A 16,660-nucleotide genomic window follows, 5' to 3' on the forward strand; every position below is an offset into this window, starting at 1 on the left:
GACACCACTCGCCAAGAGTATTGACTATTCACACAGTGGCTATTTTCCTCTCAGGTCACGCACAGGGTGGGAATGCTGTAATAATGTCTAACTGCTGCGTTCAAGGTTGTAAGTCCTATAAGTGTAGGGTATATGACAAATTGTTATTTCACCACTTCTTGATTGATCAGCAACTGGAAAGACATGAGATGGTAAAAATCCAAATGGATAAAACAACATATTTGATAAGCTACAATCAGGCAACAGCTAACGTTAGCATTCAGCTACTAACTAGCTTATACTACCGTGAGCTAGGAGCAGTTTTATAGTGTTATACACAATAGGAAAGGTGTGAGGTCCTAGCTAAGGTTATGTTAGCTAACATAATTTTACCCTGGAAATGGTTGATTGATAAGTCTTACAGCTTATATTGCTGTAAGCTTGAAAGAGGCAGAAAGCTAATGTAACAGTTTTATAGTTTTGCACACGATCGAAAAGGTGTCCAAGCTAACATAATATTAGCTAAAATAATATTAGCTTGGGAATGGTTGAATGATAAAAGTCTTACAGCTTATATCCCTGTAAGCTAGAAAGTGGTTGAAAGCTAATATAACAGATTTATAGTGTTACACACCATAGGAAAGGTTTAAAGTCCTAGCTAAGGTAATGATAGCTAACATAATGTTAGCTTGGAAATGGTTGAATGATAATAGTCTTACAACTTTAATCCTGTTAGCTAGAAAGTGGCTGAAAGCTAATATAACACTTTTCTGGTGTTAAACACAACAGGAAAGGTTAAAAGTCCAAGCTAACATTATGTTAGCTAACAAAATGTTAGCTTGGAAATAGTTAAATGATAAAAGACAAACAGCTTATATTCCTGTGGGCTAGAAAGTGGCTGAAAGCTTATATGACTAATACGCGAAGTCCTAGCTAGAAAATGGTTGAATGCTACTGTTAGCGGAAGCAGTAAAATGACAATGATTGTCAGATACCCAACATTTATCCAACTTACAACCGGAAATAAACAGAACAATATTAAACCACATGTGAACCCAATGAGCTTAATGTCAGAGGAAAATGGCCGCTGTGTGAATACTGTATGTTGAATGACGGCTCATAGACTTTGTCAGTTACCCCCAATCCAAGGTGAGACTGTGTGATTTATTAGTGGGCCACAATCCAGGAAAGACATACAGTAACATAATAATGTTGAAGTGTCTGGGGAGCTTGACTTATCTGATCAAACCTGACAGCCTTATCGCTGCTGCCAAAAATCTTCATAAACCTGGTAACAGTCACCAGTTGCCATACACAACACATAACATCACATGACATTGAAACCCACTAATAATTCCACACAGAATCTCATAATTCTCAGCAGAATCTCCACATAAAACTCCAGCTGGTCTCCGCTAGGACACAGAAAAGCTGATAAAACCTTGTGGAGCCTGGATCTTAACCCCCTGTATTGGTACTCTGAGTATTGCAGCAATGCTGTCAGCCTGTAAGGGTTCACGGCTCAGAGCTGAAGCGCTAACAGTGAATAAAAGAGCGCGCTTCTACTCCAGTCTGTGAACATCTCGTTGTAATTTTCAGAAAACATTCAATCATTTCAGAGAATGAGTCTGAACAGCTTATTGTAGTCCGCGGTTGTGGATCTGTGTGCCAGGCCTCACAGAGGTGGACACCCCTCTGTTATTGTGTTTATGGCCTTGAAGCGGCTTGAAGTGTCGACACACACACAATCACGCGCAGGGCACCCCACTTTCCCCCATCAACCCACAATTGAGCACGGCGTCTAGATTCCAATCAGGGTTGAGCCAGCAGACTGAGGGGATTATTTATGCTGGAAAGCAGAGGGGAACCTTGAGGAGGGAGAGAGAGGCGAGTGTGTGTTTGCTGCGTTTTTATACTTGTGAGGACCAAAAGTCTAAATTGAGGGAAGACGGTTGAGCAGAATCTTCCAAAGTCAACATTTACCAATTACAATTTTGAGCTAATTACAATTAAAGCTTGGGTTTATGGTTTAGGTTACTAGGATTAGGTTTCGGTTTGGGAAAGGGTCATGGCAGTTAGCGGAGAAAGTTAGAGAAGGGCGTACAGTCAGGGAGACGCACCACACACACATTTACATTCACATACACTTAAGCTAAACAAGCTAAACAAGCAGCCACCCTGGCTTTTCAGTTAGTCCTCTCGACCTGAGCTCGACTCTAGTTAAGCTTTGCATTAAGGATAAGAGTCTAACTTCATGTTATAGAAATATATACCACAGATTTGTGAAATACTTGATTCTGATTGGACAGTTACAGTCTGTTTTTTCTAAATATCTCAGCTGCTATAGATGCTACGTACGCAGTTCTAATCAGAGATTCTGGAGGACTACATCCAGTCCTATTAACAGGCATAAAAAGGAGTCTGGTATACTTAACATCAGCCCTGCCCCCGTGGCAAAAAGAAAGGAAAGAGGAAACAAAGAAAGCAGAGCGGGAGAAGGAAGAGAGGTTACAGGACACAGAAAAGTCAGCAGACTCTGATTGTTGTAGTCATCATCCCGTTCACCTTCACCAATTGAAGTCATTACAGTTAAACTTGCTAATTATTAAAAGCCTACAAAGTAAACTGTTGATACGGCCGCAGTTCCAACTAGAGAATCCAACTGCATATTTTCTTAGCCAAAGAAACAGAAGAAAAAAGAATAAAACAATTTCCAAATCAATATTTTGGGTCACATTATGAATCTCCTTAGAAAGTGACCATGTAATAGGCAGGATAAAGTACAGTGAGCAGGTCATTATAGCACCTTTAGTGTAGGACAAGACCCGTACGCTTCAAGTAAGGGCTCACACTATCACAACCAAACTGCTTTAAATCATCCCTTACTAAAACGTTTAAGGGAGTAAAAATGTGTCTTTGTGTCAGCAGCATTGACCTTTGACCTAACTATTTCAAACTTTCTACTCTTCGAAGAAATGATGATATTTTAGTGAGTCCTCTGGTGGCTATGAGGCAGAGGTTTATCCCACCCGCCTCAAGTCTTACAAAATCATAGGCCGTGTCCTACAAAGCAGGAGGCTCTTGTTTTGGGCATATGAACATATTTAAGGCTAAGTGAATGACAATGTTGTGGAATCGTTTTGGGGAGAAAAAACACCAAAATTTAATTGAAAATGTCAAAGAGTGACCTTAAAGTGACCACCGCGGTTGAAATGCTGACTCGGCTTGTTTGCTCCGAACGCTGCTTAGTCCTGAAATCACATTTTTGTACAAATTTTTAAGCCAACAAACTGTGAGCATCCAAAGTGTTGAGATGTTTTTGGGAAAAGTGTTCAAATGTTGATGTGTGGTTTGAGACTGGAGGGAGAGGTTTGGTGGAGGGTTCAAGTTGTTGTGCAACATAACAGCAAGACATTTTCCCCGAGAATTCCCTCAGCTAATGTGGTCGTGAGGACGGAGTGTTTGCATGTTATGATGTTGCATGTTTGTGTGTGTTTGTGTGCATGCTTTTGTGTTTCAACCCAGAATGGAAAATGCTATGCACTGCTGCTTTTCAAGTACTCCAAATTAATCTTTCCTTCTCCTTTTATATATCTTTTACACACACACACACACACACACACACACACACACACACACACACACACAGTTATGGCCAGGATACCAAAACAATGGGTGTCTCTGCCCGCTCAGTTCTTTGGCCTGGCAGCGTGCTCTTGGGAAGTTCTCAAACAACCCAACATCAGTGCAGCCAAGCCACATCAAACAAGCACACACACACACGCGCACACACACACACACACACACACACACGGAGGGCTCAGTGCTACGTTCACAAAACTGCAGTCTCTATATTTGTGATATTAACACAAACGTTTAACATCTAATACACTCCTGCGCGCACACAAACACACAAATAGTCGCACACTCAGCTCGTCGGCCCGCTGAGTTAGCTCCCTCTCCCACCACCATTACCACTATTGTAAATACTCCTCAATATGTATTTACACTGGGATTTCAGAACCCTGGAAAAAAAATGAGGCGAAGAGAAAAAAAAAAGTCTGGAAAAATGAAGGAATGTGTTTCACGTCGGTCAGACAGCGGGAACCCTCAGTCATTATTGTCTTTCTGCTAGAATTTGACTTGGATTGTGTCTCTGGGGGAGGAGAGAGAGTAATGCGGTGGGTCTTCTCTCTTTGTCACTTTCCCCTCTTTTCTTTCCAACTGATGCGAAAAAGAAGGGTCAGAAAAGCATGAGGGAAAGGTAACTCGATAAATTCAATGCAAGACTAGGATAATGCGAAGAATTTAAATTTGATTTCTTCACATAAACCATTTATTCTCCCGTCGCATTAGTTAGCACAGATGTGATGGCCAACAAGGGTGAACACGCTACAACGTCCCAAAAAGGGACCATTACAAGAAAAGGGCTGGAGAAGTGCAAACATCCAAAATGAAAACATGCTGCAAATAAAAAAAAAGTGCTGCAAAAAGCCAAAACAAATGCATTGACAACAAATGCTCATCCCGCCATCAAAAAGGAAGTGCTCCAGGCCTGTAGGGGGAGCACTAAGTTGAGCAACTTCTGTTAACTTAACTTTTGTTGACACTGGATATAAAGCCGCCTAAGGAGATACATCCACCTTCCAACACAGGAGCAGTTAGAGAAGTGTGTTGCTTGGCAACAGTCACCGCTTTGTGAGCGTTCACGATTATAAGACCAAGAGCAGCTACGACCATTGTCAGCGAGGCTTGCACTGTGTGAATCTAAATCAAGAAGTCGGTTGTAGCTAGGTCAGGGGTGTAAGAATAAAGACTTACTTTTTTTACGCCCAAGTGCCCTCAGCTCTTTTTTTGCAGCAGGTTTTTTAATTTGCAGAAAGTTTCCGTATTTGTATCTGCTTTGGACTTTTGGAATTGGCTTTGAATCTGATTTTGCAGCATGTTTCTCCAAATGACGATATTTGGGGCCGCTGAAGCATGTTTGCCCTTGCTGGCCACCGTCCAAAGACCATTGTTTTCATGATGCTTAATGGCCTGTTTATCTCGGTTTGAGGAGAAATGCACCTGATTAGCCTCTGAGTTCAAGATATATGTTATACTGTAGCTTCTACTCCCAGACATTACACTCTATATATATGATCAGCTCGTTTCAGGACTTTGTGTACTGAACACTGAATTAAATATTCATAAAACATGTGATGTCATCAGCATTGTGCCGCGATTTAAATACTGCAGGGCTTTGGCTTGTGTGTCGCCTGTAACCACGGCAACAAGCAGCCACTGCTGGGAAGTCCAACTGTGGGGAGCATGGCAGGGAAACAACAGCTGGGTCTGGGCGCACAGTGTGTTTACGGGGCAAAGGAATTGGGATTCTCTGACGATTATCCCAATAACAAAGCGATCATGAAATATCAGGGTGATCAAGTACTTTGCATTTTATTACCTCAAGTTGTTGGGAAGTTGTTTCTATTTCTGCAGGTCCTCTTAAGGAAACACTTTTATATCACACAGAAGCCAGAAGAGACGATCTCTACAACTCTCTGAACCACAATGGTTTTATTATCAGCACAAAGCTAAATCCGGCACACTGCTCGAGAACAAATATCCCTTCTAACTCACCTTAAGTTATTCCACCTCACACACACGCATATACACACACCTACGTCAGCCCCATATGAGAACAATTACACGGCCTGCTTGCTCCCGTGAATAAACTAGTCTAATCAAGTTCTGTCTTCCCTGACATCCGTACCTAAATCCCTGAGCATGAAGAAGTTAAGCATCCCCCTGCCTCTGAGACAACCCCTGTGCCCCATCCTTCCATTATTCCCTGTTTCCTAAACTGTCTGCACCCAGCATGAGTATCAAGAGGAGGTAAGAAGTTGTCTTACAAACAGTACATGCTTCACAGTTATAAAAGATAAGTGCATAAAGCGTAATATAGTCTTAAGTGTGTATAAAACAAATGCAAACTACAGACATGAAGTCTAACCTGTGATTTTTCTTAACATGTATAACGCATCCATTTAATTCTTGTGTCAAAAAGCATAAAAAATGATTGATCAGTTGTTTTGGACCTATTTTTATGCTCATGCATCCTTTGTCCTGCTCTGTGCAGGAGCCCTCCGTGCATCTGAGTTTTGTGGGCATAAACAATATAAGAAGGTGCAATGTGAGACCTTTTAGAACAACCTGGTAATAAGCCTTGCAGAGGCAGTCTGAAACACTCGCACATGATCCAGTTAAAGCTAAGGCACCTAAAAAGAGAGTTACGGTGGTAACACCCTGTGTGCACTGCCTGTTGGCACCAGCGTCCGATCGCACTTGAAGCTGTTTGTTGGCACTTGCTGACTTTGTTCCCTCTTGTCTTGCTTGTTGCTTGTGTTGTATTAACTCTCAGATGTACGTCGCTTTGGACAAAGCGTCTGCTAAATGAAATTGTAACATTGTAACAAAATAATAAATAAATAAGGCAGGAGCGATCCAATCCATCTGGGGGAAACATTAGTCTGAGTCTAGCAATACTCCAGCTATAGCGAAGAAAAAGAACAACTTAAAGATGCTGTGAGGAGTTTTTTGGGTGTTTGTCAAACAGACAAATTAATGCTGATGCATCTATATGACCTACAAAAGCAAACAAGACCATCAGCGACAAGATTGATTATTTCTTTATAGATATTTTTAATGCCTGAAACTGCTGCCGCAGGGTAGGTGTCAGATGAGGAGGTGGGTGAAACAGCCTTTGTTTACTTTTTCCTTTGCAAAGATTCTCAATGAGTGATATGTTTAAATTTTGTTTTTCAACCAGAAAACACTAGTTACACATGTGCAGGTCTTTGTCCACAGGGGGCGCCAAAATCGACACAAACTGATCGTTCCTTACAGGAGCTTTAAATCACTGCCACACTGATTTAGCACAAGAGAATTAATGCATAAAAAGATACCCATCCTTTAACTTGGGACAGAAATATGTGGATATTGTATCAGCAGTGAGATGCAGAAAATGACTGACCATGCATCTTATTCAAGCAATAATATCAAATCATTTTGTTGACATTTTTAGGTTAAATGTTATCAGCATGGCAGTGATAAAACACAGCAATAAAGCTACTAATGTCCTACAGGAGACAGGAAGTGACACACGCCGCCATTTGCCCCTTAATGATCAGGTTAATGATCATTTAGAGATGACAAACATGTTTATGTGTGAGCATACTGTTTACTATTTAACCTTCTATATATGTTCATTTACGCTTCTTGTTGGCATATATAAAAGCTACTTCGTCTGGGGAAGACTCTTTCAACTTGACATCCATGAAGATGATTCTAGAATACAGCTGCTTGTCTCCTGGCAACAGATGTCTCTACTCTGGCGCGCAGAGTGCTCAACACAGATATAAAGCTGTTTATACCAACACTGTGCCAGCACACCTGACACATTAGGCACATCACACAGAAAATAGTATTCATCACATCTGTTCATTTTTGGGGGGGAGTTAAAGAGCCAAGTGAAATGCAGCTGAGTGTCACACACAGATTTTACACACATACTGTACACACTCTGATATTTTTAGATGGCAAAGACATGTTGCTCTGAGTTCATACAAGCACACATACAAACACGCCATTCTGCTCGTACAATGATAATCAATCAATGACTTCACCAGAACCTGACTGTCCAAGAAAGCTCGAATGAACTCAAAACAAAAGTTCATTGAAATAATTAGCTCGTTGAAAAACACCTACTGAGTAAACTGGCTAATAAGTCCAAATTAAGGCCTCCTGAAATGTCTTTGACTGTAATAAACCGGAAAAAACAACACCTGCATGTTCATTTCAAGTATCCACACAGAGAAACTGTGTGAGCGCTGACCACACTGTCTGCTGTGCTGCAAAGAAGAAACAGACAGGAGAGCGATGTGTAGTGAGGATAAGTATAGGTGACAGTGGCTTATGTTGCTGGGCAACTAAAGAACAGAGGTAATTTAGTTTGATTTAAGTTCCCGCCTCTCTATTAGCACTTTGTTGATTGACAGTTATCTGCATTACGCATCAGATGTTTAGTGAGCTATTATTGTTTTAATGCAGTGATTTCAGATGCAATTCTGTGTTTTCTCAATTTCCAATTTCATTTGTGTCGTGATTTTTCCGAACTGATTTAAAGTTTCTTAATGCGACGCATTCAGGGCCTGTGTCCACTAATGGCGTTTTGGTGCCGACAGAGTCTTTTTTCTATAAAAAACCAGTGCAGTTCAGCGTTTTCAGCGCAAAAACGCCCTCAGAGTCAGCTGTTTTTGGTCGCTGCACTCTCAATTATAAATAGCTCAACTTTTGGAACACTGCTGAGCTCATCAATGTTACTTCTCCCTCATTGACCAATCAAACTCAAGAAGGGGCTGGACTTACACTTTGAACATGGTCAACAACAATGGCAGAGGAGAAACCAACCCTCAACTTCCACAGGACCCGTCTCCGGCGAGTTCCGTGTGCGCCGCGACCTCCGTAGTTGATCGCGCCCATTCAAGTCAATGCTACAGCATGCGCTGCGGGTATCTTTAGTGGAGCAGAGCAGAGAGGAGCTTCTGGGACGCGCCGGAGACAGGTCTATTTTCAGTAGAAGAACGGTTGTTTGTGTTGTGTTTAACATTAATGTTATCGCCTGATTTCGCAATTCTCACGCAATTTTGTGATCTCGTGAATCCAGCTGTCTGACGGACCAGAACCGCGGCGCACACGGAACGTGCCGTTTTTGTGGTTTTTTTTAGATTCTTTTTTTGTTTTTTGCCTTTATTTACAGGACAGCTGAAGATAGATAGGAAATGTTGGGAGTAGAGAATGGGGGATGACATGCACCAAATGATCGGCAGAACGGGAGTCGAACCTGCGATCAGTGCGACGAGGACTAGAGCCTCTGTACATGGGGTGCCCGCTTTTAAGGTGTAGAGCTGCTGCTAATGCCAGGACACGATTCGTTTCTATAGTTTTTACGTATTCTTTGTAAAATGTCCTCGAATAAAAGCAAATATTAAGCGCACAGAGCAATTTAAAACAGACTCAACGATCACTACCTAGGGAAGACAACTTTCGTAACCTAGCAACAGTGAGCGCAGGGGAGACACGCTCTGAAATTGAGGTCATGGGCTTTGCCTGCACAAAAAACGCTGTTAATGGGCCCTTAATGTTATGGAACAGATTATAGGTCAGGCTTTACCCTTACTTTAACACATAATCATACAGGAATTAACAAACATGATGAATCAGATCAGTCTTTCGATCTTAGGCGACCTTAAAAACCTTCTTCTTTAACTCAAATGACACAATAGGCGTAATAAGTTATTATAATGCTGCCGTTATCCAATTAAAGATTTTTGAGGTAACATGTAACCAATATGACAGAAGATTAGTATAAAAAAACATATAATTAGTTGTTAAGACAGCCACCATGAAACATAAATATGGAGGACTTAATGTTACTTAAAGCAGCATGGAGTTATCTTTTACGGTGTTACATAAAGTCCCCTGTTTTTTCAAACATGTCAACGTCTCTTTGTTGGCATGTTTACACTTTTACTGGAAAGAAATTAGAGGCAGAATAAATATGGAAAAAAGAGTCTGATTGGGAGCATGTACAGGTCAGTGAAGGGTGGGACTTACTTCTTGTTCTGATTCTCCTTCCTGTCAGCTGAGCCCAGACTCTGCAAACAAGAGCAGAGAGAAAGAGACGTCACTATCACCATCAGAGGCGGACATATTTGTGCTTTTTCCACCTTTAAGTACTTCGCTCAACGTGCTGCATAACCATGGGGGGAGTCTGAGGGTTTATACGTGTTCAGACAGCATACACAGCAACCTGTGACAAAAGCATACTGCGCTCAATCAAAGCATCGGGAAGTGAATTAACCTAAAAACAATGATACAGCCACAGAGAGGGAGAGATACCCCTCTTTCCCCTTAATTAGGTTTGCTTTATTACAGTCGAGGTGACCTACAATTAATGTTGTATCACCCTCCCACTAATCCAGACTTTTACTTACCTTTAAGGCAACACAATCAAATGATCAATGGCGGCCTGTGAGAGCCAATTACACGGTTGACGGCCTTTTTCTACAGTGGAAATAATTAGCTCCCTGGCTACGATTACAAACACTTACCCTGTGGATCTACTTTACGCAAACCTGCTGTTTTTGCGTAAGCATGTTTCAGGGGGAAAAGAAGAGTGTGAGAGGATGATAAAGTCACCTGAGTTCACAGATCCCCCAAGTACAAAAATAATGCTCCGTGCTGCACAACAGGGGATGTCTGAAAACCTCCCTCAGGCAGAGTCAACTTATTAGACACACACTTCTACACACACACACACACTGCTGTCCACGTCTCAGAGAGATGTAGCCTATAGCTGTCAGTGGTAATGTGTGCTGAGACTGAGAAGCGCACACACTCCGCATATAACTGTCCTTATGCTAGAGACACTTTTGGATTAAAATTCTGCTGTTCTTTTGCATTTGAACGCATCGCAAGGAGGTTGATTCACCACATTTAATCAGCAGCACCGTGGGACACATTAGATCATCTGTACTCCTTAATAATCAGATTTTGGACGTAATCTCCTGGTTACTCAGTGTAGCCTGTTGCTCTAACCGGTACACCAAATTCAGGGTGAGTACTTGTGCAGAGGTGGTGACTGGTTGACTCATTTCCTCGAACAATAAGATTTTAAAAATAGGTGATGTTTAAACTTAAACAGCACTGGTGAATAATAGTTTAGAGGTGTAAAGGGGTTTAAATTTAAAAACACTACACACCACAGGAAGCTGACGTTTTGCGTGTGTGCGTGTGGGCTTTTAAGTGAGCAGTTCAATGACATTTTGACCAGGAAGTGACTCTGCCGTTCTGAGTGTGTGTGTGTGTGTGCTTTTATGTGCGCAGAGCAATGACATTTTGACTTTTGTACGAGGCTGCGCACGAGCTCCATCCTCCTGGTGGGGACAGGAGAGGCCACGCAGAGCGACTGACCTTTCACCTCCAAGCTCCCCCACAGCTGCCTCAGGTAGCGCCACTCTGGCAGGGGGAGGAGTGCAAGGTGGGTGTTGAGGTATTATTATAGAGCCAGCTGAATTAATGACTGCATCAGAGCATGTATAACCAGAATAAAGGCTTAATTCTTCAATAATACAGTATTACAATAGTTGCATTGCAGTTCATCACTTTTAACATTTTTTCCCTTCAATTTTATTTTGAAAATAATTTTTGTTGGTAATTTTCAGTGCCTCCCTTCAATGTCACAAAATAAAACAGCACAAGTTCTGAGAAATAACACCCTATGTCCCGCTTGTATAATATATGCAGCTTCATAATTTATTATTTGTTTTGGTATTTAATGTTTTTCCTTTTCATATTATGTAATTGCAGCATCTCAGCCTCCTGGAAGCTGACGATTTATTTTGAAAAACCTGAAATGGCAATTGAAACAACAACTTTAATAACACACTAATATTATAAATAATACACCCAATTAGACAGTGTGTCACCCACAAGCATAGTATGTAAAGTCACCAAAGGCAGACTATATTCAAATTCTGTTTCCAGGTGAATTTAATCGTCAATAAATCAGCCTGGATCAGCAAATTCATGCCGTTGAAATGATAACATCCGTCTCTCACACACTCGCTTAATAATGCTAATGCAACCGCCGTCTGCATCCTCTCACCTCTGTCCACCTGTAGCATCAGACAGAACCTCTAACCATGATATACGTACATGGTACCCATCAGGACTAAGAGTGTACATGCAGCCGCTCACACAAAACCATCACCTCTCCTTGCATGAGTTCTGTGTCAGCACAGTCCTTAAATGCCCTGAGCCCAAAAAAACACACACACACAGATACAGCGAGCAGGAGACACCACACCTGACAGCTATTTTTAACACCTCAGTCAGTTATCCAGAAGATAATTAGGCACGTTTGGGAGACAATTAGCTGCTTTTACACATCAAATGTATAATTTTAATTTATTAAACAGAATTCAAATAGAATGAAAAAAGAGACTGACTATATGGGAACAACTATATGTAATTTATGATAAATAAGTCCAATATTTCCCCACAGGCTTAAGTTTGCATCTGTGTGAGTGTATGTGCGTATGGAAGCAGGTGTATAAGCGTGTATCTTCACAGCAGGTATAAAAAAAAGCTGTGCATTCCCTCACAGCTGTGAAACAACATTTATATTACACGCTTGTAAAAATGCCACAAAAGCATAATCTGCTTAACATTGGTTTCCTTGAACTCTGAATCACGAGCAAACAGAGACACACGTGGTAATACAAGCAAAAACACCTTCATAACTGCAGAATACCTTCACTTTGCATCCTCTGATTCCATCACACACACACATACCTGTCGAGTCAAACCAAGTGAACTCAGCCGGGGAAACGTTACTCCACTCTCCCTGTCTTCTTGTTCTCTCCTGTTTCAAACCAAAAGTCCTCCCTGTGTTGTTCCAGTGGCGGCTCTGATTGCCGTTCACCTGTCCAACTTCAACTCTTTTGCTCCGCTTCCCTCCCTGCCTCTCTGTATTTTCTTCTGATTCGGTCTAAAGCCGTTGGTCACACGAAAGGTTTGTGAAGCATTCTCCGATGGGGGCTGCAACCGCCACTGACTTGTTGTACTTTAATTGTGGTTGCTAGGCGATAAGCTTCTCCAATTCTGCACACAGTGAGCAGGGGAGGACGGGAGAGGAGGGGGGGGAGAAAGTGAGAGAATAGTTGGAAGAGGAGGGGGGGGTAGGAGGAAATGCTCATTATAGACACAGTAGCCTGAGGAGAATGATCGGCGGGGAGGAAGGGGAAGGTTTACAGGAGGGGAAGAAGTTGTGCAGATGAGAGACGTGGATGGATGAGAAGGAGGAGGAGGGAGCCTCACGAAGCAGGTGCACTCCCTTGTTTTATTCCTGGACCACCTTGTGCAACCTGGAGCACGAAAGCCGGTGTAACGTCACACTTGGAGGATTTAAATGGAAAAGCATTCAGAGTATTTATGTTAATTCATTTACTCAGCCTTGTAGCATTTTCTGCGTGTGCATCAATTACTTCTTTTTGAATATCCTTTGTTTTGTTTTGGCATTCAGCTCATTAACCGCATGAAAACTGAGAGTACAGCTTGTTTGCTAATTATGTTTTGGGGGGACTACACAGATCTAGAGTCAGCTGTAAATAAACAATTAGCTAATTATCTATTTGAGCCCTTTGCTACAACTCGCTGGGGCTAATTGTTGTCTCTGATGTGCACAGGTGTCTACAGCTGATGGACAACTCCAATTAGCATTTTTGGGTGTGCATAAAGTATTTTTTTCTTTTTACCATAACATTTACTTCAATTAAAATCCAACACAAGCAGCAGTGACAACACAAGCAGTGAAGCAGCACAATCTGTGACTCTTTGATTAGGCGAGAATAGCCGCTAGTCATCGATATACAGGAGTTATAGATGAAAATGGACAGTTGAACAACATCCTAATATGTCGTTGTTTGAATATATATTGATGCTTCTCTTCAAAACTTTATACAACACAGTAAATCTGATCACTAAGAAGAGACTCCAAGAGTTCGATCAAACCTGTGATTCTTTGATTAGGCAATAATAGCAGCTAGTCGTCGGCATACAGGAGTTATGGAAAAAATGGACAGTTGAACAACATCGTAAATTGTCATTGCTTGACTATATATTGATGTTTCTCTCAAAAAGTGTATACAACACGATAAATCTGATCACTAAAGAAAGACTGCAAGAGTTCAATCAAACCTGTGATTATTTGATTAAGTTAGAATAGCAGCTAGTCGTCGGCATACAGGAGTTATAGATAGAAATGGACAGTTGAACAACATCCAAAAATGTCATTGTTTTTATATATATTGATGCTTCTCTCAAAAACTATCCTTCACAGTAAACCTGACCACCAAAGAGTGGCTGCAAGAGCTCTATCAAAGGTCAGACATACTGTGATTCTTTGATTTGGCGAGAATAGCAGCTAGTCATCTGCATACAGGAGTTATGGAAGAAACTGGATAGTTGACCATAATTCTTATGTCATTGTTTGATTATACAATAGTTAGTTCCGACCAACTAATCTGATTGGATAAGAGGCATTCCATGAGTGCTGATATAGAGAACAGGGACTTTTCACTCTGTGTATCACTCCGCCTCAGCCAGGTGTTCTTAATACTTTTAATTAACCTTACGGCAGACAATGTATATCTAGATTGATCAAGCTGGTACCTCAGAATCACACAGCAGACTCTTATTTCACTGGTTGATGATAAATTAAAACAAATAGATAAATGTACATGATAAAAAACAGCTGCTCTGTGGTAACACAGAGTGCAGGAGAATGTTTGGGTTGCTTGGCAACAAAAGTCCAGTTTCAATTAAGTTGTGGAACTAGTTGAGCTGGTGGAGCAAAAAATAATCTGTTGTTGATTATTACTTTTTACTACTATTTGTATAACTGTTGTATACAAGCTATATCACACTCGAGGTTGTGATGTTGTACTGAATATCATCACGACTGTAATATGGTCCCAGATAATTATATTAATCACTCCCTTTCTTGTGATATGGCTTAAATATATAGTGCTTGATGCGTCTCTCAAAAACTGACCATTAGAAAGTGACTGCAAGAGTTTTAGCAAAAATCTGACTCTTAGATTAGATTCTTTGATAAGGCCAAAACGGCAGCTAGTCATCTGCATACAGGAGCTAATGATAAAAATCGACATTTAAAAAAGATTCTAATATGTCATTGTTTGAATATATCGTGATGCAACAGTAAATCTGACCACTAAAGCTGCTGCAAGAGCTCTTACAAATCAATTATCAGACATTTTTCCTAATTTTCCACGACGAAAAAAGATTGCCCCAATGAGGCATGCTGGGCACCATTTCTGAGTCAACCTACAGACTATGACTACCCCTATTACTCTGCAAATCGGTCAATCCCACACAAAGCTGACTAACTCAGGACTTCAATGTCCTCAAAGACAAGCCCTTTACGTAAGATGTGCCGATGAGACTCTGATATGGCTCTGAATCCCATAAATTATCAGTCATCATCTCATGTTTGATAATTTGAGTTCTGGCTTTTTTCCTTTAACATAAATTAGCTTTCGTCTCTGCTAGGTCATTCCATCTGAAAGAGGGATTTACATTGTAGCCTTTGGTAATACAGTGAAGCACACAAACATTGAACGTAGTTTGAAGCTACAACATTTAGGTTTACAGGTCAGTAGAGGAGTGTCTGGTGTCAGGCTATGACCTTGTGTTGCATTGTCTTTGCAAGCCTCAGGACACACAACAAAGAGGCCTTGAACCAGAGGTTGAGTATCCGTTTAAAGGACTATTAGACCAATGAACATGCTTCCTATTACAGTAGTGGCCCAGCCGCTAAGCCTTTTAGTGCTGGTAAGTCAATACAAATTACTGTAGTAATGAAATCTACATTGTGCTTAGTGGCTGGTGACCTTCAGTGCGACTGTGGGTACCTGCTGTGAAGGACTCTTTGTGTATATCTTCATGTATAAATGACACAGTATGTGTGCATATGGTGTTGGCATGATGTATTGTGACTCACTGTGTGTTTTCAGTCTCTGGCTGTGGGTGCAAATCTCTGCCACCACATTGTCCAGTGAGGACAGCGTGGTATAGGCAACATGACTCATAGCTGCTGGAAATGTCAAACATGCCGCCATTGCTCTGAAAGGATACACAGGAAACACTGTCATACTTTCTGTTTTTAACCTCCCCTGCCTACTTGTGTCCATCGATCCTTCCATCCATCCATCCTCAGCAACAATAAAATCCAGCTGCCAATTTCTGGAGCCGAGACTAGACGAGATGCGAGCGCCCAGCATGCACCACTGTGGGGCCGCAGCAGGTTGTCCCAACACCTGTCAGTCAGGAGAAGCTTTTCTAATTATAGCTCTTACACAATTACGCACACATACCAATTCATCCAACACACACACACCGCTCGTTCTCATACATGCATATAGCCACACACACGCACTTTAAGCAACCACCTTGAAGGGCTCTCAATGGGTACCGGGTGGCCTTTCAGTTTATCCTTCCTCTACAGGCTCCTGGGAAGAGAGTGTGACAGCAGGCTTCAGGAAACATATAACGCACTGCCAAGCCTCCCAATAACAACACTGTTATAGCACTACTGCTAAAAATATTGACAGCAACACATTAAAATGCAATGAGTGTATATATACAATCATGAAACTACTGGTAGACTTTAACTGGGAGTGTTCAGAGTTAATATAATATACCAAATATTGATACGGCAATATATCCTGACTCGTGCGATACAATTATCAATAGACTGGCGCCAATGCCATGAATGAGGGCAATGTAAACGGAAATTAACTGCGTGAAGAAGAAGAAAATCACTGTATCGTGATATTATCGTTGTCGTGGGCAATGTATCGTATATCGCATATCTCGTATTATGTATCGCTTATTGTGCATCGTATCGTAAAGTACCCTGCGATTCCCACCCCTCCTCTGAAATATGCAGAAAATTACTGCAATATACAAACGTTCCATTGAGTTGGTGGACAAATGTATTTGCTGTCCATGGAGGAGATGATCAATAAAAGCAATACAATTGTGCAAATTTGTC

General features: G+C 41.3%; 1 protein-coding gene across 1 annotated transcript in view; it reads right to left on the bottom strand.

Annotated features, from left to right (window-relative positions):
* The window catches only part of ankfn1b (ankyrin repeat and fibronectin type III domain containing 1b), a 123,763-nt gene that overhangs the window by 43,918 nt on the left and 63,185 nt on the right, over window positions 1-16,660 (bottom strand). The window contains exon 4 of the mRNA XM_069664960.1: window positions 9,637-9,677. Coding sequence (XP_069521061.1) covers window positions 9,637-9,677 — 41 coding nt within the window. The remainder of the gene's footprint in view (window positions 1-9,636; window positions 9,678-16,660) is intronic.

This window comes from Semicossyphus pulcher, unplaced genomic scaffold, assembly GCF_022749685.1.
Source record: "Semicossyphus pulcher isolate SPU_LCO1_2020_fin unplaced genomic scaffold, fSemPul1.0.p SCAF_16, whole genome shotgun sequence".
Classification (NCBI taxonomy): domain Eukaryota; kingdom Metazoa; phylum Chordata; class Actinopteri; order Labriformes; family Labridae; genus Semicossyphus; species Semicossyphus pulcher.